At 43.9% G+C, this 23,345-nt stretch overlaps 1 protein-coding gene across 1 annotated transcript in view; it reads right to left on the bottom strand.

Moving 5' to 3' along the window:
- Positions 1 to 15,054: 15,054 nt before the first annotated feature.
- Positions 15,055 to 23,345, bottom strand: part of slc9a5 (solute carrier family 9 member A5) — a 28,676-nt gene continuing 20,385 nt past the window's right edge. Inside the window, exons 11-16 of the mRNA XM_064312038.1 lie at positions 21,492 to 21,583; positions 20,570 to 20,696; positions 19,810 to 19,968; positions 18,434 to 18,506; positions 18,113 to 18,244; positions 15,055 to 17,874 (exon numbers count right to left, since the gene is read on the bottom strand). Of these exons, the coding sequence (XP_064168108.1) occupies positions 17,336 to 17,874; positions 18,113 to 18,244; positions 18,434 to 18,506; positions 19,810 to 19,968; positions 20,570 to 20,696; positions 21,492 to 21,583 (1,122 nt within the window). The 3' untranslated portion in view covers positions 15,055 to 17,335. The remainder of the gene's footprint in view (positions 17,875 to 18,112; positions 18,245 to 18,433; positions 18,507 to 19,809; positions 19,969 to 20,569; positions 20,697 to 21,491; positions 21,584 to 23,345) is intronic.

Below are 23,345 nucleotides of genomic sequence, written 5' to 3'. Positions count from 1 at the left end.
AGTAAAACGCAGAAGCTGGAGACACATGCCCAAAAAATTTCAACGAGGCGAAGGGTAACTGGAGACAACTCAAAGAAAGAAAAAAAAAATTAGAGTGCACAACTTTCTATTTTCTTTTTTTCCTAATACCTGAAGACTAGACATTTGCCAAGTAAACAATTGTTCTTATCCTGAATAGGTGACCTGCTACATTACACTGCAATCCGCTACACCTATTATTGTGAGACTTCCTGTTCCTGCCAAGTGTCATTGTGATCCAAACTGCGCTGGAAACTGACTCAACTCTTCGATGACATCAGAGTTCAAGTTTAAAGGAAGCCGAATGTGTCATTATGGGACATCGGAGTCCATTGGCCGTTATTGTCCACGTGTTTCTGACGCATTATTACACAAGGATACAAGAAACTGTTTACGCAACTCAGCTGACCCATTTCAGGACGAATATGGCTGTGGGACAACGGCACTGGCAAAAGCGGCGAATCCACAGTCAGAAAGATCACGCGCTTGCCTTTCTGGTTTTTCCATCAAACACTCTCCTGTGTCTGAAAACATAACATGATCACTGTGCTTCGTAGTCCAACTGCAATACAGCGACTGGCACTTATTAAAATCTACTATTCCTAAGAACACAATATTTTGATCTCTATATTTTGAATCTCTGAACTATGTGGGAGAGAAGTGGCCTGATTCAATAATAACAATAATGGTAATAATAATAATGATGCATACAATACACAGGAAATAAGGTTAGCAAAATGTTTCTGTGCACTGAAAGTCTGGGTGCATTCCTGCATCATTCTGGCTGTCCATCACGTCTGATAAGGCACACACTGCACTGCTGAGGGGGTGCCCAGGGTTACAATCACAGAAAGGCTAACGAACCACCGCTAGCGCTAGACCGCGAGAACTGGGATCAGCACACAAGCGTTCACCTGTAGACCAATCAGAGGCAGAGGTGAGCGCTGGCGAGCGTATCGTGGGAATGCGAGCGGGAGATGGCAATCAGCAGCCACACAGGATGGCATTTCTGCCTGGGGCAGGGGGGCGGGAGGAGGCTAGCAAATACCTCCGCGGCAACTCCAGGCCCCTGGCCTGAGCCAGCATGGGGCAGGGCCCGTAAACACAGGCATTAAGTGGCTAATTGTGCATTACAGGCCCATAAGGACAGCAGAGAGATTACACATCCAGGCCTGGGGGATCTGCGGTTGCATTCTTAAGACCGTGCCTTACGCTCGTTAATCTTCACTGGAGACCCACTGCATGGCATTTTACTGGGGGAAAAAAAACATTTCACACGTGGACATAATTTACCAGTAAAACTCTGCAAAATTCCATCCGCCATTAATTTCACATCCTTATGCACTTTTTGTTCTCATGGATTTTGGTCGAACAGTCAGATCTGGCCAATGGCAGTCCACTTCCAGGGAGAGACACACTCCCGGAATACTGTGAGGAAGCAAGCTCAAGATAGCACACAGGCCTGTGCGTTTTCCAGGGCATAAACATAACTTAATATCCTCAGGACTATTTTGGTTTCTCATTAGTCAGACGCACGCACAGGCTATATGAAAGATGCCTTATGGAGCTTTACAGCAGCGCAAGTGTGCGCGCACCCCCCTTGATGCCCGGGGATGACATCACCCTGTAGACCAGGATAAAAACAGTGCAGCACCAGACATCCTGTCTCCTCGCCAGCTCTCAGCTGCTGCCCCAGAAGTGACTGTCCTCTGGCAGCGCCATGAAAGACATTCTTTGTGCTGGCTCCGCCCGACGACCAGAGCCCGGCGCATAGGCCGCTGCCGCATTCTGAAGGGCCCGCGTCAGCCAATAGCGTCCCGTCCCCAGTGACTGTGAACAATGTGTACAGCGAACACAAAAGGAGGACAAGGTGGTCTGATGGGGCACTTGAGTTCAGGGGATTTAATGCATTTCCCCCCTTTTTTTTTCCCATCAATTTAAAATGCCACACATATCTATACGTCAGCACGCACCGCCACAGCTTCTGCTATGGATTTGGGAGTGCACAGACAAGCATGTGATGTCAGCTTTTGCTTCAAGATCACACGGTTGCTCAAATGTCAGGTTCACACGGACATGAGTGAGAGGAAGATGCTTCAATCGACCAGAACGGGTCGCTGGTGTGCAACAACCTGCTATCAGCCAGGCCACCTGAAACCCTCCCGCCCCTGGGGCAGCACTCCAGCCAACTGTGCATCGCCAAGCACGGGTACCAGCCAGTCAGTCCTGGCACAGTCCACACCAGATACACGGGGCTAAATTAGTCAAACCTGGCACAGTCTGGATTCCACACCAGACACATGGGGCCAAATTAATCTATACTGGCACAGTCGAGACTCCATACCAGACACAAGGGGCCAAACTAGGATGAATTCATCATCTAACAAATGTCAGCATCCATAACCAAACTGATAAAAGATAATAAAGCCATATGGTTTTCTGAATGAGATAACATATTGTGTGTGCCAGAACATACATGTAAACCCAGTTTAAGTAATCTACAATCTTCTGAAAAGCAGATCCAGATGTGTGGCCACTCTGTGCTGGTTATCACGGCTACACAGAAGATAAACATTCCAGCCACTTCAAAGAAATCTATTTGTGAGACAAATACACAGAACTGCAGGTCGGCTGAACAGAAATTATCCATGCATTTTTGCATGTGCACGAGCAGAAGGCAAGACACACATTCCTGCTTCACTTAACTGTGACAAGGGCAGTTGAGTATGTGAATGTGTACATTTTTATAAACAGCTTTAGCTTTTAACCTAGCCAATAATTACGTGGCACTAACTGCAGTCTGGATCAGGTTCACCCCGAGAGAAAGCCATGAGCCTGTGGACCATTCGGTACTCTGGGACAGTGTGGATTCAGAACAAGGTAATGGGGCCCATGCAAGCACTACCAAGCAGCCAAGCAGCACACCGGGAAGAAGATACTGTGATGTCATACTGTATAATGCCATTCAGAATTCAGAATCATACTGTATAATGCCATTCAGAATTTAGAATCATACTGCATGATGCCATTCAGAATTCAGAATCATACTGCACGCCATTCAGAATTTAGAATCACACTGCATAATGCCATTCAGAATACGTTACTGATACACGGCCATGTTTAATATTCAGCTCTGCTCAGGACAATTCAGATAATCAGAACTGAAATCTATAGACTTCATTAGTGCCACTGCTTTCAGCAATGTACTTATTCAACAATGAACAGCCTACAGGACAGCATTAGAGAAATAGTAACGTATATGGGACACACCAGAAAGAGAAACAACGATGCCAATCCGTTCTAATGCAGAGAAATTTAATTGTCTGTTCCATGTGATATGCCATTGTGAATCTACATCCAACCTCAGATACAGATGCTTCCTAAGCAAGCACAGCCAAGCCTACATGACTTAACTGTGATGAATAATCAAATCACTCTGACAGGACAGATTAAGGTATACGGAGGTGTCAGATAAATGTGCAGTTCTCCCCGGGACCAAACAATACCAGCCCACTTTCTTTAGACCCACTTTCCTCTGCTAAATGACTTTTGCTTGGCGCAGATATAATAGAAATAACACAACGTGTTTGCCATTAGCCTCTAATGGACTCATAATATGTCAATACTGACACCGTGTCATACATGCAAGACGCAGGCCAGCTGCGAAATTAAATTAGATCACATTTGCAAAGAAAACTACAGCTGATCACAAACAAAACGGAGACAAATGTTCTGCTAATGCAGCCTCTTTGATAAAGGCACAGAAACACAAGTGAGCTAAACGGTGTGGACCACAATGTGACATAATTACATTAACAAAGCCATATGCTGTCTGCGATCACTCAAGTCTTTTATTTGAAGGCCCAATGACAGCTTGTGAACTATAGAGGTGTCGGTGAATTAATAAAAAAGAAACAAATTGTCAAAATCCTCTCATCAAACAGCCGTTTCATTTAATAGATGTCCAACGTCCACATTTCAAACATTGTTTCTTACAAAAGATATAACTAGATTATGAAACGGATCCAACAATAGATATTTTAAGGCCATTCACAAAGGTGCACTTTCATTGGCCACTGAGTGGCAGCCGTCAGATTCAATTCAGTCATCTTTTCAGAGAGAAGTGTTCAGTGTCAATTCAACACTAATGGAGTTTATGCGAGTTGAAAAGTGATCATGTAGGCTACATGTACTGTCAAAAATGTCCTCTAATGTTAAGAGTTGATTCAACACTGAACATTTTATTGCGTTGTGCATTCTCACTTAATGCCAAGACTATCACGGCACCATCAGCAATGCTGTACAGGCAAAATAGTGGATAAGAGACAACAGGCATCATAAAAGACAGACCATTTCTCCATCTAGATTACTTTAAGGGGATTATCAGTCAAGTCAGACAGACAGACTTAAGTGCTTAACATTTTTGGTCTAGTCAAGGTCGTATTTTACCAGTGTGGTAATAAATGTCAGTTGATGAAAATAAAAACATACATAAACTGCAGTATCATGTAGATGCCTTAGCTAAAATGTCTCATTACTGATACAGCAGGCTAAAACCTATTTGTATTTTAAAAAGCAGAATTTCAACTGCATGCTGGAGCAACAATGTATCCTCCTCTTAAAAACATCTGTACGCTCATATTCATTTATCTCATTTTTGTGGTTTAATTACAATTTGATTGTCAAAAGCGAAAAGAGAATTCCTCTAACGAAGCATGTCTGACGCTGTCATAATCTGCAGTTTAAGAAAAAAGAAAAAAAAACAAGAACTGCACACTAAAATTCAGGCAGGCATTTCAATGAAGAAATACCAGGAAGGTAAGAAAAGCGCCTCCTCCATCATTCTTTTCCGACAGGACAGTAACAGAGCACGCTCAGTGGCAGCTGCAGGAGGCATATGGCAGCTATCGGAAGGTGGAGGGGCTAAGATTATTCCCACCCAAAACCATAATCTGACCCATCGTTAGCTAAATATTTAGCACTACTTACTGTAACACTTATACAATGTGCAATTTGGAGGCCATGTCTGTGAGCAACATTAAATAAACACAAGCATGCTTATTTTTCCCACGATTCAATTATTTTTATAGTAAGTTCTTTTTAAAATACGCCATGGTGTGAAGTCAAAGTCGATTAATCTATTCAGCTCAGTCAGAGAGGACACAAACCTGAAGGGTTTTCACCAGGAAAACTGGGCATGTGGCTCAAGGTCACTGCGCCGTTTCGCGGACTAAAACCAGGCACACCCCCACGGGATCATGAACCAACTCCATTACGACCGTCCGACACAAATGAAATATTTGGTTCTCTCCTGAATATAGCCAAATTCCCCCCTGAGCTTCTGGGAGATGGATCTCCCTGCCACTGACAGGAAAGCCTTGTGTTGGCTTTCAGCAGAGTCTGGGGTAAGTCAGCGATATGACAAACGGTCATCCCTAAAATCGCATTACATGATAAATGCAGGTTAATTTGGCCTGTCCACATCATGCGGTCCTGGCACAGCAATATGCTCATTCTGAGGGACATGATGCAAACTGCTACCGCCAGTGCCATCCAGAATCATCAGTCAGGTGACCACTCTTTCTCTCTCAGCTAAAATCTAAAGCACTGCAGCAGTGGAGCTGGGAAGTGCAGTTTACTCCAAAGTAAACAGAACGGCCCCAGAATGGATGGCGACAGCAAGCCCATTCATTTCCATACGGGCCCGCATTTACAGTCTGCAGATCTGTTTGCTTTATGCTATCACCGTTCAACTCAGCAGTCAGCCTGTGTGCAAAGCCAACAGAACATGTCATCGCTGTCAACATCCATCGAAAACAGCCACGTGAGCACTGCAGAATTTAACAGCGTTGCACACAAACCTTGCTACAACCATGTTGTGCACAAGGCCTACATAAACAGTTAAAAATAGTTCTCAAATTATGACCTGTGGCAGCAACCTGCAGAGGTAATTTTCTCATTTTAACGAGGAACAATTCACATTTCTGCATCATTACGCTTAAAACTTTAACCCTTTTTATTCATAGAGGATACAGACACTGAGCAACACTGCTTGAGTAGCTAAAGCACCAGAATGGCTGAAAACCAGGAACCCCGTGATGGATCACTGCTGAGGCACGGGTGTTTCTAAAAAGGTCATTAACCTTTGCCCGGCTCTCCATAACAGTAATGAAAGTTGTGGAGGGATCACCCTGCCCATCACAAAAAACAAACCCTTTTCATGAATATCCAATGAGCATCCTTCGCTCCATCTCTGAAAACACTTAATTTCCACTGTAATAATGTACTCCGCCCCATGGCACACACTCATGTAAAATGTACAAAATCAGCACACCACAGTAAGAGACCTGGCATGAGATCGTTCAGGACAGAGCAATAAATCACCATTCTCTCTCACAGAGAGCCCAGGGTGGATATCGTTTTGTGCTGAGGATATCAGATATGGGATATGGTCTCTGGTGAATCACTCAGAGCTGCATTATCATACTCGTGTGGTTTTAAAGGGCCAGTGAACCTAATCTGAATAAGCTGCAAATTGTATTATATCTTAAGATTGTGATCCAAAAGGTCATTGCGCAGCCTACCCTGCCCCATAGAACATGTTTTTGAAACAGCTAAACTATTTACATGGTAAATTCAAAACCCCACCAAGTAGCAGATGGGTGTATCCAAGCAGACTGCATCACACTGTGGACTTTGATACAGAGCTGTTGCACAATACAATGGAAGCAAAGCAATTTAGAAAAGTAAAAGGAGGACACAAAGACGTCAGCTATACAAAGACTCTTGGGGCTTCGTCCGCATGACTTTATATAATTGTTTCCATATTCAAAGTGTATTTAAGAACTCGCTCCCAGATCGAAAAACTGCCTTAAAGGGCATCCATGTTTACTTCGTGAAAAATTAACTGTAGTTAATTGCCTTACAATTGTAGAGACTGCACATTACTATACAGAATGCAGTGCTTGAAAGTCCAGAAGGAAATGAGTTGCAGGGAAAGATAACAGGAGGAGGCACTAAGAACAGAATGCATCATGCTTACGACGACCATTTAGAAACATGCGGTTTCTCCTGGTTTTTAACTCAATACATCCTTCATGCACTTTAATTAAACATTTATGTCAACAGAAGGCTCTGATAAACCTCTCCATTTTGTGTAAAGAAGACGGGATGTTAGCCTTAGCTTGACGATGACGTGAATGACTGAGATGCTCTTTGAGAGAGCAGGGGATGCGGAGCAGTAGGCCCCATTTTTACAGTGGAAGGATGTGAGGAAGAGCTCTCTCAGACTCTATCAGATGGCCCGGTACCCAGCGTCAGGGCGGAGCGACGCAGATGACGGCAGCGTTTCCCGGGGAGGGCGGAGCCTGACGTGGCGCTGAGCGAGACTGGTGTGTCGTTTCGCTGTGGAGCTGCTGTAAAACGCTGTGCCTACAGCATGCGGCTCTCATTTCACACACAGCATGTAGACCGGGTGTCCAAGTGCACTGTGGGAGACTGTGTCTTTCCTGGCTCCCTGCGAGACCTCAGCTGACGCCTACACTTAATGGGGTTTTATAAGGACAAGCTAATACAATAAAACCCTCCAAATCGTTCCGAGCTGCTTCCCAGGAAGTCATTTTCAAACTGCTAGACTACACATCCTACCACTGGCCTTTATTCATGTTAGGCTTTAGCCCTACGCACACAATCTCACAGCTTCGGCTTGCTTTGCCTTGGCTTGAAGGGCTAGCGTCGGGCTCAGGATACAGCCAGTGCTTCAGCAGCAGCAGAACTGTCCACTCTGTGCATTCTTCCGCCGATTACACGGGCCGCTGGAGGCGAAGACCGCAGGCCGAAGCCCCCTCCCGCTGAATCCGGGCCGCCTCTTACCTCCAGCACGGACCTCTCCCACCTTCGCTTGAGAGCGACCTACCTCCAAAAAGGCTTCCTTTTCACAGGCAGAAAAACGCCCCGGGCACACACCTGCAGTAAACACCCAGCCCCCCTCAATCACCCCTGTTAACATTTCTTTAGGAGCGGAGAGCGATCTGCACGGGCGCCCTGCTGGGCACCTATTGGCTGAGGAGGGGATGTGAAGCGGAGCGCGCTGCCAGATTGGAGGGGAGCCACGCTGGACCCGACAGATACACTCTCTCCCTCAACCGACAGCCCTGAGAATGTTACTATGGAGCGCAGCCCACACGACTGGTATGTGTGTGAAGTCAGGCAACAGCTGGCCTCTCCCCCGGCCTTCTTACGGCATTCATTACGCTCCCTGTGTTAACGGGGGGCACCTTTAAGCTGGGACCTGGACGGATACCACAGCTGCTTCGGAGATGATCTGGAGTCCGAGGTGGGACTTCACTAGCGTGTAGCTAACTTTTTTAACGCAGTCACGCGCATGAAGGTTTCAAGGCTTCAATCAGCTAAACACTGCTCTCACACACGTCCCTGGCACGGGGACACACACAGCTGAAGGCTACGCGGTGGCGTGAGCTCAATAAAAATAACGCACATAGTTTTTGCCAGAAATACTGAATCAGAACAGGTTGTGTCGGTTCTACGCAAATGGCGTTCAATAAGCCATCATCTCCAGTAACCTCTTCAGCTGCAGGCAAGACCCAGTTCAGTGAGCTGTATCACACGTCATTAATTCAACCATAAAATGACTGAAATTCACAGCTAGTTCTGTTAAATTACAGAAACTAGTGAATTCTGGATATCCATTAAATGTACATTTTTTTGCGGTTAATAGAAGGTGACTAACCACAGAAGCGTGCGTTTCACCAGCGCGTGAGTCACACGACAGCCCGAGCTCAGCCAGACGCGCTGAATTCCTGAGACAGGTGAAGAGAGGCACTCACCCGAGAGAGAGAGCAGCCCTGCTCCTGTCCTCAGGCTCTCCCGCGCCGCGGCTTCCAAACTTCAGAGAGACGCACGAGCGGCTCAGGGTAGCGGAGAGAGGAGGTCCGTGCGCCCGGGTTCCCCCGGCTGCGTGTGCGTGCGCGTGTGTGTGTCAGCGGAGAGAAGAGCTGGAAGAACACAGTGTGGTCAAACACGAGCCAGCAGAGCTTCACAACATGCTCTCCCTCTCTCAGCCTGGCGACTCGACCCGACTGCTCCTCCCCCCTCCCCCTCCCCCTCCCTCTCCCTCCCCCATCCCACCCCACATCCCTTCCTCCCTCCCTGCCCCCTCTCTCTCTCTCCCTCCAAAACCCTCTGCTTCCCTCATTTGCCTGTTTCAGCACGTGAGCTTCCCGATCTGATCCTGTGTGAATGTAACAGACAGCTGGGCGGAAAAGCCCCCTCCCCCCCAAGCAGAGAATGGAAAAGCCCCCCCCCCCCCCCAGCAGAGAACAGGGACCCTCTCCGCTCGTTATCCTGAGTGGCCCGCGGTCCAGTCCTGGGGGGCACTCACTGAGCACGCTCCGTAACTCGGAGAGGGAGAAACCCTAACAATATGAAGGCTGGTAATGTCTCAGTGTGGTTACCACGGGCAACAGCAAAATTAGACTTAACTAAACACTGTGACATTTGTGCTCATTAGTACTAAGAGCTATTGAGTGTGAATTCTTCACAGTGTGAGTGTCAAAACAGATCTTCTCAGGCACCTTGTGTGTGCGTGTGTTTTAATAACCAATTTTGGTCTTTACAAACAAAAAATTCTGCTGTTGCATGAGAATTTTTTTTTGTCATTTAAATAATTACTAAATTTAAATACTGCAAACCGTCCCATCCCGCCCTCCCCACCCTCCTCCACCCAACAGGTGCTCAGTAAATTTGACTTAGGTGACTCACCTGACTAAGATGAAAAATAATTCAGATAAAAACAACCATTATAAGATAGATAAATGGCGATAAATCGAAGATTTGTTAAAATGTAGCACCAGAAGTCCAAATAATAAGGCATCAGTTTGCATACACTACTATGAATTTTTCTTTCGATCACAAGTAATTAGACTAAATCTTCCGACAATAAGATGATGTGTTCTATTCACAAACAAGCTGCTTTTCTGGTGTTAAAAAGCATGACCCAATGAGAAGAGTTAACTTAACAGCTCTCCATCACTCGAACACACACCTCCAGGAGGAGTGTAAACTGCTTGGGTTCATTCGGGCATGTCAGTTATCTGTTATAGCATGGGCACAGGCTGCGTGGAGCTCCCATGATAATTATGAGTCCCATAAATATGAGTCACCTCGACAAACATGCTGATCTCCAACAGCCACCTTCAGGGCCCGTTGCAACATCCTGAACGGCGAATGTTACACTAGAACACAGGGTGGCTAATTCATTTAGCCTTTCAGGCGCCATTGAAGGAAACTGACAGACAGTAGTACAATACAAATAATGTTCAGGGCGAATTTAAAATGCAGACGTTTCAATAGTTTCACGTCTCGTTTTGCCAAGCATTAAGATCCCTAACGCCTGGAGATGTTTCCAATCCTATTACTCAAATTGCCCATTACCTACCCACCGTAACACGAATTCTAGCATTAGCCATTTAATTTCCATTTAGAGCACTGATTCTCATTCAGAATTAGGCATGCAGCCTAGGACAACCGTTGCCAGGCCTACCAGTCATTATTATATAAAGACCGTTACTAACAACTCCATTATTTTTAACTCGTAGCTAAAAATTTTCTATTAAGTGTAATCTGCTTAACATATAATGAATCATAAAACACACTGTGTCTCATTGTCTAATCCCAATTTCTCACGCAGTAGCCATAATCTTCGTATAATCAAGCCCACAGTCTGTAATATACCGTGGTGCAAGTAAGCAACACTGGGGAAAGGAGCATATTGGAGTCAGGTTATAAAAAAAAACAAACAAGCAAGATGTTGCATGCGTGTTGAAATTGAGTGATGATCCCAGACTCATTACAGCGCGATTATGCGCGGAAAAGGCACCAATTAAGCATGACAGCATATTTATGCAAACATGAATGCTGTGCGCCCCAAACACAACTAACCTCTTCACCCCAAAAGCTGACAGAGACAGATCTGATTAACTCTCTTCTCCCTGGGGAATATATAAGACAAGAACTGTTTACATACACACTTTAAAAGAGGAAAACGAAAGATTCTGGGACCATTCAAATATATATTAACAGCTTTCCCCGCAGAGGAACATTAACACAGGGTTAATGTTCAGGGCTAAAGAATTGTGAAAAAATGAATCACTGTCAAACTGACAAATGCTAACCCATCACCCACCTTAATTAACACAATTAATACACTCTTAGAATTCAAGTTCAGGCCTAGGAATCAGCCATATAAAACTATTCTCTCTCTAACAAAAAGTGAACAGTTTAGCACAAACCTGATAAGGCAAGCACTACTGCAGTATATAAAATGTGTAATGTGTACGAAGCAATTCCATTGCTTCTTGACAAACGCAATGCTCTTTACATGAAAGGTCAGATTAAATCCACACAATCAGGCAGAGAACTGTCACAATCTAATGCCTTTCTATGAGTGTTTCTACCTACCTGTCTGTTGAGCTGACAGAGTTGTCTTGATTGTGAGCTAAAAAAACAACATTAATTTCTGACCCAGGCTAGCTGCTTCATACTGCCAGCTAGACAACAATCCTCAACTCAACAGCAAAAAGTAATCACAAGGACTGACAAGACTGACAGGTATGAAATTAGTCAGCATGCCAGCTGTCAGGCACTACCATTCTCAGGTGTATTTCACCAGTACAGGCTTATTTTATGACAGCTGAACCATTACAAATGAACCTACACGACAGGAAAGTGAGTTTTAATTTTAACATCTGGATTGATTTCCCACCACACTGAGATTAGCAAACATGAGTTAACACAGAACATATGCAGTAAAGCAACTGCACAAAAAAAAGATTGAGCAAATTCAACTTTCAAATAAATGAACACTTGGTTCATGGGGAATGTCCTTTCCAGCACAGAACTGAAAATTATTATTTTAATCTGACATGCTTATTTGAAACCACGGAGGGTACCAAAAAGAGCCTAAAATGTAGGCTTTAAACATGTATGCCATAAACATGTGCCATAATGTTGAATAACAACTGATGTGCATGTAGAATGCGCACAGCTCACAACCAGACAAGCCCTTTTTGAGTTCATTAATGTGACTTTAATCCAAGACGACATCCAGAGTTCATGGGACATTTTAATAGCCAATATAATATAAGGGTGAAAATAAAAACCATATAGACTGCCCTAAGTTTTCCTACATGTGAGAATGAAACTCACAGGTGATGTGAAGCTTATTTTTAAAAAACTTAGAAGGAAGCCCACGGTTTCCAAAGTTTTAGCCACCCCACTCTTCCCTAGCCTGTCCCACACTGGGCTGCACAACCTGAAAACACTTCCAACAGAAATAGCCAGTGTGCATGTTAGCAGCGTGTATCATCAAGGGCTTCTGCAAACAGGTGGTCTCGGAATAAAGCTTTTATGTCTCACTGAAATGCACAACAGTGTAAATGAACAACACCCTATGTGTCACCTGATTTAAAGCTCCTCCGCACTGTTTGAGCACATGTACCTCAGCTGAATGCCTATACAGGAGAACTATTGTGCAACCTGAAAATACCTCTGACATGCCGTGACATGCTCAACAACACCTTTCCAGAGTAAAGATAATTGAACTAAAATAGTAGCCAACATGCCAAAGAACAATTAAAACCAATGTTGCCAGTTGGCCACACTTCACCTACTCAACCTAGTTTAAAAAATAAATTTACCAGGATTGTTGCATGCAAATGATTGTAAAGAAAGGTTTGAACTAAATAAGACACTATATTGCTTGACAAGACTCTTTCTTCATTGTTCAACTGCACTGAATTCAGACTCAGAATTTACATCCTCTGTTGCCGGGACACCAGCTACCTTGTCTGTTATTTATATGGAAAATTACCCATCTCAAGTGCGCCATGCCTCTCATACCCAAATAAAGCAATCCGGTGGACTGCACTGTCACATCTGCGAAGAATGTGAGCAGGTTTTCCACCCTAGAGAGCAATTTTCCCAGAGGCCACTGGAACGAGCCATACACATGGGTGAACATCGCCTCTTAATCCATACATGGCAGGCTGAAGCCTGCACAAACAGCTGACTGACACACAGCTGTTCCTGGATCAGTGTTTGACATTTCGAGTACCCCTTTGTGTAACCTGCTGACCAATGATCCAGGAACGAATAGATCGAGACTGTGATTTGGAGACTGAAGCATAAAGTTTCCTTGATTCTGGCAAATACATCCCTGGCTTTTCTGTACTCTTCAGCACTGCATGAATCACGGCATGCAACAGACACAGCAACTACCAAAAAAATAGATCCGATATTGGGACACTTCCATCCAATGAGAAAAAAAGAAAATTGGACAATTTATTGTATCAGAATTTTCAAGACAACCTCCAACTGCACCTATTGCATTTACATTTTTGCATTCTGTCTATCAAGGCTACGTTGTAAATTAAATCCTCTTACACATATAATCCTTATTTCCCCCTCACCGACCTTTGTATTTGAAGCAGTTAAACAGTTTAATCAGTGATGTTAACAGGATGAAACAGGTGCGTATCACTTAAAACCTAGCTTAAAAGCACTCTCGCAGAACCAGGGGTGCATCAGTAACACGCTCACTGCCTACCACCAGCCAGTGCAGTGGCAGCCATCTAATGTAACTCAAGTTTCCGTCGTTTTAAACTTAAAGTTAACAAGCTAGCTCTTAGGAGCAATTTGGGTAGCGGTTTTTAAAACCCATCTTGCGAGTAAAAATTCGCTATCAAGCTATGCTACCTTGTTTTCACAGGCCATGCGACAAGTCCGTAGGTATTACTACTCGCAGCTAGACTAGATTTCTGTACCAGCAAACGGTAGCATTTTCAAGAATCTCCAGTCCCAGTGTAGCTAACTACACTCGTCTTAGCATTAGCTAACCGTAAACTAAATAATACTTTGGCTAGTCTATATACAGCAACAGTCTCATAAGCTTTATTCGTTAACTTGTTTAAAATACGTTTTAAAACGTTTTAACGATCTAGCAACCATTACCTAGCCGTTTCCAATGGATTTTGCTAGATTAGCCTCTACGCCAGTGGTGTCAAACTCGTTGCCATGGAGGGCCGTGTGTATGCAGGTTTTCATTCCAGCCTCAGATCTTGATTATATAATTAGTTAAATTATTGCGATTAGGATGAGGTTTGTGCACAATGGTGACCACGTCTATGTGACCGCATTGTCTAAAAAAATCTTAATCTGTGCTTAATGCAGTTAACGCATATGGCTGAATGAGTATTGGACTCAATTAAGGCAGCATTATTGGTTGGAATGAAAACCTGCATACACCGCCCCCATGGCACGAGCCCAGCCTACGCTTCGTATCAGCTACTAACTCATTTACACTAGTTCTAGTTACCCAACAAAAACCGGTGGCAGTGATGTGAGAACAGGAGTCATGCTAAGCATATGGCAACGCTACGCTAGTAGCAGTTACCCTGGAATTACCCAGTTAGCTATGTAGCCAGTTTGCCGAACTAGCTAGTTACTCACCTGACCCAGCAACAGCAGCCGACCCACAAAGGTGGCCGTAGTCTATTTAACTGCCTAATGTTGAAACCTCTGATTTGTATTTCGGGTATCAGAATCATCTTACATATACCATGGCGTTAGACTCGTTAATTGGTGGAGTTTGAACAACACGATAAGCTAGCTGTACAATGTAGATCACTCTGCCATGGAGGCCGATGTATGCAAATGCTAACAGACATTAGTGCGCTGCAGTTTCCTAAATTAAAATAAATGATCATATGGTTTAAAGCATTGAAGCACAGAAATAAAAAAATTTTATTAACATGTCACATGATGTGGGAATAGTTTTTCAACTGGTTCGTTAATTGAAATAATTTACTCATCTTATATCGCTCGAGGTCTGGAATTGCTCGCAATACAGTGCTTGACCAACAGCTGCATTACACGTGCTAGACTAACCTAATTTACGTCAATCTGCTTCCGATGAGACCGCACAAGAGGGAAAGTGATGAATTTATTGATAGAACCATGTTTGAATTTATTTTAACCTTTATTATTGGACCCATGTGAACATTTGAAGAAGTTAACATTTGGCACAGATATGTTTTTACATTGATTTTCTACATAACAGACATACCGTTGTAAGAAGGAAAAAAAGACACTTTTAGTTATCTCGTTAAAATAGGCCAGTACAACATTCTTTGCATATTTAATTGGCGGTAAATGTAGTTAAAATTACAGTAACAGACAGTTAAGGTGACAAACGGCCGCACGCTCAACGCCAGGCACTGCGAATGTCTTCAAGGCCCCGCTTCTATTTGCGTCTACACTTTTTTGAAGGCACATCCCATACCAGTGCATACGTCGTCATACATCCATTCTGGGGATTTTGCTTAATAAAACATTGGGATTCAAGAACAAAGTAACACTTTTTTTTACTAAAAAAGAACAGACTAGTTATAGGACATCACAAGACCACAGCAGTAAGGCCCATTTGAGATTCAAAATCCCTCCCATGTTCTACTCTGCTGTCTAAAACTAGTGTTAGCCTACTTTAATCGTGTCACTTACCATAACAGAGACATATGTCATGGCTGTCTAACATGTTCACATTTATTTGTATGTGAATGTGTGTTCAATGTTGCATTTATATCTATATGGTGGTGAACAGTGTTTGGCTTCTCAGGTAAAAATCATTGTAAATTGATTTCAAATCGAGTAGCCTATAGCTCACATGCAAATGTTTGCCTTCTACTGTCTGTAAATTTGGTAGGCTATACCATGAGATGCTGTGGATAATTAGGTACTGTCAAAAGTTAATCTGTATGCTCTCTCTATTTTCTATCTTGCCACACATTTGATAATATGTACCTCAACAACAGGTATTTAGCTGGTATTCATGTTTATGTCTATTTTTGTCTATTTGAACTGAACAGATAAGCATGTACTTGTATGCTTATTACTCAGAAAAGGAATGGAAGTATTGAAATATATCATTAAGCTTTCTTGTCAAATAACTTAGATTAGGCACTATATAATGGCACTGTTTAAGCCTCTATATACCATTTTAGCACATCAATTCTCCATCAGTTACATCAAAGACAACAACAATTTCAAATATAAAATATGATAGAATGCAGTAATGATTGACAATACACAAGACACATTCATTGTTGTTCACTTTGGTAGTTAATTCTTTGTTGTTTTCAGTTATTTCAGCTTTACAAAAAGGTGTGTCCATCAATATTTATGAAAAAGATTTTATATAAAGAAAACATGACACTCATAAATAAGGCTGCATTCATAATTCACAAATAAATAAGAGTACTGTTAGACACAGGATAATTTAATTGTTGCTATTCAGTCATCTTATGGGAACAAATCAAATGCCAAAACTGTATGTGATGAGCGTAAATGGCTCACCTGTGAAAGTAATAATAAATATATACCTGATCATTTTCAGGATTTTCTGTACACCATGCAACTTTCACTGATACCGAGATATTCTTGTCAGTAATGTTGCATTTCTCTTGTTGATTCATAAAAATGAGGTGTATCATAAGTGGGAGGGAGTAAATCTTATTGCTCTAGTTTATATTACATTTCTCTAATATCTTGAGTTATTTGAATGAGAGGAAAGAGTCAAGCTATGTCCTATTCTACTCCACAGAAGGGAAAAACATTGACATTGACGCCAGGCTGAATCTCTCATTGCCACACTTCAGTTTAGAGAATGCAATCAAACAGGGCTTCTGCATTTACTCAAGTAGAGTCTGTCCAGTTTTTAAAAAAAATCTGTGGTAATGTGAAAAGAACATGCAGACTTCTCAAAATATATGCTAAAAACACTACTGTAGGCATGAGCATGTGAAATAGCAAAACGGAAAACACGTACGGTAACTGACATCATTTGACATTGTGACATCATTTCATATATAAGCAGCTTTTCCTGCAAGTAGTTGCCCTGTCCCTGCCACACTACCCGCACCACAATTTCCACCTTTTTTTCCAGCACATCCACCTTGAATCTTAGTGAAATGGGACACAAGATTCTGGCCTACCCTACAAAAAGGTGTTCAGAAGTAGAAGTAATAATAATCAGAAGTATGCACAACATTAGGCCAACTTACTCAAATCGAAATAGTTTAAAATATGCCAGAAAAAAGGTCCTCTGTCGCATAATATGATGGTATGTTAGGCCATGACTGTTGTAGACACGTGCCACCTTTTGGAGGAATAAGACTGAGCCAGGCAGACACAGGTGTGAGTGTGATGCAGACAGGGCCTTCGTGCGCTCTGCAGCTTCAGTAAACTACAGTTGTGTGGGTCCTCTGCTGCGCAGCGCACTGCCAGGAGGGGGCGCTGTCACCAGGCCCCTCAGATACCCGCGGGGGTTCCTGTTAAACGCGGGGGGTCTCCTCCCCGCACCCTGAGAGGCGGGAGGAGGAGGAGCAGGAGGATGCGGTGGAGGTCTTCCGGAGCTCATGAGAGGCTGCGCCTCCTGCTGCTGCAGAGACTGGCCGTCCTCCTCCTCCTCCTCGCCCGGGAACTGGAAGCGGGCGCTGAGCACGGGCGCGCCTCCCCCCGCCCACACCCCCTCCTGCCTGAATATGGCCGCCACCCGCGGGTGCTGCGGCTCGGCGGGCGCGGGGGGGGACGCCAGGCTCTCCAGGGACGAGATGCTCTGGTTCCAGGCCTGCTGAAGGTCGATGGGAATGATCTTGGTGGTCTCCATGGAGACGCAGACGGGGAGAGTGCCCCCACCCCCCTTCCAGGGTAGGTGCTTTTCTGCGCAGGTGGGAGACGGGGGCATGACGGAGGGGCTCTGACACACCTCCAGCGCAGGTGAGGCTTAAGAGAGACAATGGTGAAACAAAGCTTTAGTACAGAGCACGAAGCAAGCAATGCTCTGAACACAACACTGGCCTGCTATAAGGTACTGTCTGAATTTGCTATCTCTGCATTCTGCAAGATATAAAAAGCCCTGTGTGCTGAAACACATTTAATTAATCAATAGAGAAGTCTTGTGTGCTGAAATACATTTAAATCAGCATTTAACTGGAAAGCAAGCCTAGCAGGCCTCGCTCACCTGGTTTCGCTTCCTCCCTTGAGATTTCTTCTGCTTTGCGAGCCACAAAGGTGATGCCCACATCCTCTTCTCTCTCAGGGTCAGAGTTTTCACTTTTATCTTCCTCTGATTCTGCGGTTGGGACCACCGGAACTGCCGCCAAACAGAAATTCTCCGTTATTCTCTACTGCTTACTAGGTTTCACTGATTGACACATACCATGCTGAATATGTATGTCTGATGAGAAATGCAAAGTAGAGGCATAAATTAACATTATCGTTAAGTCAGCACTAAAGCAAAAGTGAAACTTAAATTCCTGTTTCTGCTGCGTCGAATCCCTACCGCTGTCTTGCCAGCTGACATTTCTTCTTGGTTTGCCGTTGACGTCTTGCTCCTTGGCATCTGAACCCTTGCGCTGAAAAATAAACCCACATGAAATGTTGGCTCTTATGTCCATTATGCTGATAACTGTATCAGATATGTCACAAGAAATCTAAACAGCAGCCTCACACTAGAGCTATTCATATACTCATACTCTATTATGGATATCCGAGAAACACTATCTTCTTTCAGTCTAAAATGTTTTTATTGAAGGAAATGGGTACGGTATGTTGAAAGTACCCATTGCAGGAATCTTAGAATGGAGCAGAACTCCTGTCCTTGTTACACTCAAATTCAACACAGCTGAAAAATCAGTTTTCTGCACACATGGTCAGCAGGTCAGACACAACCCATATGGGCTGTATATTCAATTCATTATAGACCAAGTATATTCATTTAGACCGAGGACAGATTTCTCCTATTTGGCAAGCATATGCTAACCTTGTATTAATCACCACACCTATCACGGGATGCTATGTGTCAGTAGAACATTGGTAAAACAAAATGATGCACGCAGGGGCAATTACACTTGCATCCAATGCCAGCCGAATCTAACTAACTCCATAGCTGGTCCAGATCAGGACAAATATGATCCATATGTGATTTCTTTTGGGTTCAGACCAAAGTCATTTAATGTGACGTTCATCGTGAAAATGTACATATGTCACAGAGGTTACACAGAACCGTCACCCTAAGTACTTGGCTTGAAACCTGAAAAGATTTGAGGTTTTAATTATTTTTCCTCAGTTTGAATCTTGGATGGGGTGCTGCTGCTGGGCCTTCAGATAGTCTTTCACGTGAATCAACCTCCATTAAATACCCAGGCCAAAAAACATAAGCTATTTAAGCTGTCCTGGATAAGGATCCGATAAGGAAACAGATATTAATGAAGGATGCCAAGCACAAGTACGGCTTGAACTGAAAGGAGTCTACTGCGAACACGCACATCCCTCATCCCTCAGGCCACTGAATAGAGTATACTTATCACCATTTCAGCATAGTCATTAATCAGGGCGAAGAGTACCAGCATCTTCTAACTGGGTTCTGAATGTCTTCCCCCACACACAATCAGTCATGCCCTATTAGAGGCTTCTTCTTCTCAGGTTCTGCTGCCGTCAGTGTGACTTTCAGCAGCTCGTCTAATGGCCCTCAGGTCACACCAAGGCGACACAAACGCAGGGCCACAAGCCTCTCTGCTCATCCCTCTTCAGCTCGGGCTCTGTGAAACCTCTGTCACGCCTCATTGTTTTTCAGGGTGCGGGGAACCAAAACTCAGCCATAACGACTCTCTCTCCGGGAGACACGATAGAAGGTTGGCGTCGGCGACGGGGTCCTGCCTTTTTCTGGCTGCGGTCCTTCTTGTGGCGCCCTTTGCCCTTGTGGCGGGTGGACTTGAAGGACTCGAGGCGGCTGCGCATGTTCCTCTGGAACACCTCCCGGTCCTGCCTCTCCCGGTCCCCCACCATCACGAAGTGACGGCTGTAGTGTGCCTGGTACTGCAACACAGGAAGTGAAGCAAAAATACGTGGGACACTAACGTGGGATTAAATGGCACAGAACAGGCCCAGATGAGAGACAGAGGGGGTCAAGGGGACATTTGAGTGTGACAGAAACATTATGGGATGTTTTAGGGGGAGATGCAGGTCGAAGGGTAGTCATTTGGACCAATTGTTTTGGAGGATGGAAGAAGACAGACTGGTTAGATTGTTGACAGACAGACCGAATGACTGAAGAGACTGAACGACAGAGACTGAGAGACAGAGACTGAGAGACAGAGACTGAGCGACAGAGACTGAGTGACAGAGACTGAGAGACAGAGACTGAGAGACAGAGACTGAGAGACAGAGACTGAGGAACAGAGACTGAGGAACAGAGACTGAGCGACAGAGACTGAGTGACAGAGACTGAGTGACAGAGACTGAGCGACAGAGACTGATTGACAGAGACTGAGTGACAGAGACTGAGTGACAGAGATTGAGGAACAGAGACTGAGTGACAGAGACTGAGCGACAGAGACTAAGTGACAGAGACTAAGTGACAGAGACTGAGTGACAGAGACTGAGTGACAGAGACCAGCTGGGAGGACTTGGGCCTTACCCGTCGCCGAGGCTTGTACAGGTTCCCGGTGAGGAGATGGTGTGTCTCTGTCTCCTCCTGCACCTTCCCACTCGGCACCATGTCGATGACCTGCAGGTCCAGGCACACTCCGCTCTCATTCCCCCGTCTGCCAGGGGGCAAGAAGCCGGACACACGCGTCACTCGCCGAACGCAATGCATGAGCACTACGCTCTAATCACGACATTTATTTACGTTCATACAGTAATCTGACACATGTCCACACTTTACTGAAATTAACCATTTATGGTATAATTGACTGTAGTAATTATAAGGATTTGTGATTTCAAGAGGAAGTAAGCAGATGCTAATCAGAAAACAAAGGATGTATAAGATGTATATTTCAGGTAGGCACAGCCTGGAGGGTGTGGGAGTGAGTGACTGCAGAAGCCTGTTAAAGGCTTACATTTACTCATAATGCATTAGAAATAAATAAAACAAATATTTTAATAATTGGTTGTGAATGTTGTTTCAACAAGAAAATCAGCAACCTCAAATGTTTCACAGTGGACAGGAATTAAACATACAGAAAACACAAGTTGTGCCATTAAGTCAAAAATATGAATAAAACTTTTTAAAAAATGTTATAGTTATAAAAAAGGTCAGATGGCACACTCATATGCGCACACGCACACACAATGGACTCACACACACATGTACCCATGAAAACATGCATGCACGCACACACACAATCACATTCACGTGCACACATGCACTCACAAACACACACACACACATACACAAGAACACACAAACCCACTCACTCACACGCATACGCACACAAACACACTCACGTGCACACATGTACAAACGCATGCACTCACGCGTACACATGCACTCAAAAACACACTCACACGCATACACACGGACACACAAACACAGGGGAGGCCATTTCTGCACTCACAGGTAGTTGGAGACGTTGGTGACATCTGAAAAAGACGTCCTGCTGGCCATGGACGGCAGAGACAGCCTGGCAGAGGACAGCACATTGCCCCCCTGCAGAGACACAGAGGAACGCACTGCAGGGTGGAAACCTTCCCATCATCCCCCGCAAGCCCCTATGGCCCCCTCAACCGGACCCGGTGCCACCACAATGCACTCTTTCTAGCTAGAAGAATTTTGCACGTCAAGAAATAACAGACGAAAAATAATGGGCATTTGAAAATAATAGATTTGTTATTATCTGTGCATCACATTTTTTGGCTGAAACCAACATAATGTCTTCAGATTGCTTTAGAATGTTATGGCGATGCAGAAGAAGAATTGTTCTCAAGATGTGGACAAAGTAAGCTTGTCAAAATCAGTCAGAAATAAGAGAATTCAACACCTCCTTACATAACCTGAGTAACAAAGACCAATTGAGCTTATTTGAAAGGTTGAACCATTAGCAGACTTATTCTTATGTTACACATGCTTTCTCCTCTTCACCATTTCAAAGGGATCTAATCTAAATCCACTCAATCTTTGTGGACGTTTAAATAACTTTCACTTAATCCTCTTTTTATTCATAACTTCACTTCCCGCGTCTGTCCTTAGGCAATGCTTCACCTTGTTCTTTCCTCCTTGTCGACGACTGGGTGGTCCACTTTTGGCAGAGAACAGTTTTTAAAGGACTTTGTTTGTGCTAATATTAGCAGCTCGACGCAGCACAGAAAGCTGTGTGGCCTAAAACTCAAGGATAGAGGAAATGATACTTTTCTGGGATTCCGAATCATCAAAAAAACAGCATTGAGTAATTTATAAAAGATAAATATTGTCAGTCTCTCCACTGCACTGTTGAGGACCACCATCTGTGTTTCTGTGGTTCATGTAACATCAGTTGTTTGGAATCATGAAGAAGTCCCCTGCTTATGACAGAACAGGGGCTCAGTCATATCATCACTTTGTCATGATTTTGTGTGTGTGCCCACGTGCATGCGTAGAATATGGCTGACAGTGTTAGCAGAGGGACATTTTCCTGTCCCCAGGATGGAGCAGGGTAAGACACAGCTTTCAGACACTGCTGTACTTATATAGAGCATTTACGTACAGGAAGCTGGGAGATCACAGGCCATACGGCTGTTTTCTTTTAGAATTAGATGTTATTTTGTTGCTTTTAGAAAAACTACACTTGAACATCAATGTATATAGTTTGCCCACTAATTTTACCTTAAACCAAGGCCTGTACAAGGCATATCAAATTGATTAAATAAATGCATATCTGGCAGAATGAATTTGTCTATGGCCAACTCAGTGTTACGCATACGCATGTGTTTAGGCTATGTGTTGGAAAATGGCCCCATCTGCTGGTCATATTGGGGAAACCATTATACAGGGGTAATACTCGAGAAAGTGTTCACCTTGTGGTTTTAATCTTTGTCCTAATGCTGATACAAGCAACTGGGTTAAATTGTTATGCTTCACAAAGTGACCACCCTAAAATGTGTTACTGTGTACACTAAACCTTCAAAAGCCTATATTTTAATAATGAAGAATCTGTGGACACTTCTACATTTAAAATATCACATACTGAAATGACTGCACTACTTTCCTCCTCTCGAAATATCTCAAATATTATTTTAATATCCATACAAGCTTTCAAAGGACCCACTTAGCTGCCCTGAAATATAGCAATATTACTTGTAATCCATCTCACTTTTCAGCTAAGCATACATGAAGTCAGCTATTAGTGTTTGAAGAGCATACTTGCACATTCACAAGCTGCAATTTGCCACAGTGAACAGAAAAATGAGGAGAAGCAATGTAGTCTGGCGTTTGC

Source organism: Anguilla rostrata, chromosome 16 (assembly GCF_018555375.3).
Source record: "Anguilla rostrata isolate EN2019 chromosome 16, ASM1855537v3, whole genome shotgun sequence".
NCBI classification, from domain to species: domain Eukaryota; kingdom Metazoa; phylum Chordata; class Actinopteri; order Anguilliformes; family Anguillidae; genus Anguilla; species Anguilla rostrata.
This window is presented reverse-complemented; position numbering and strand designations above follow the sequence as displayed.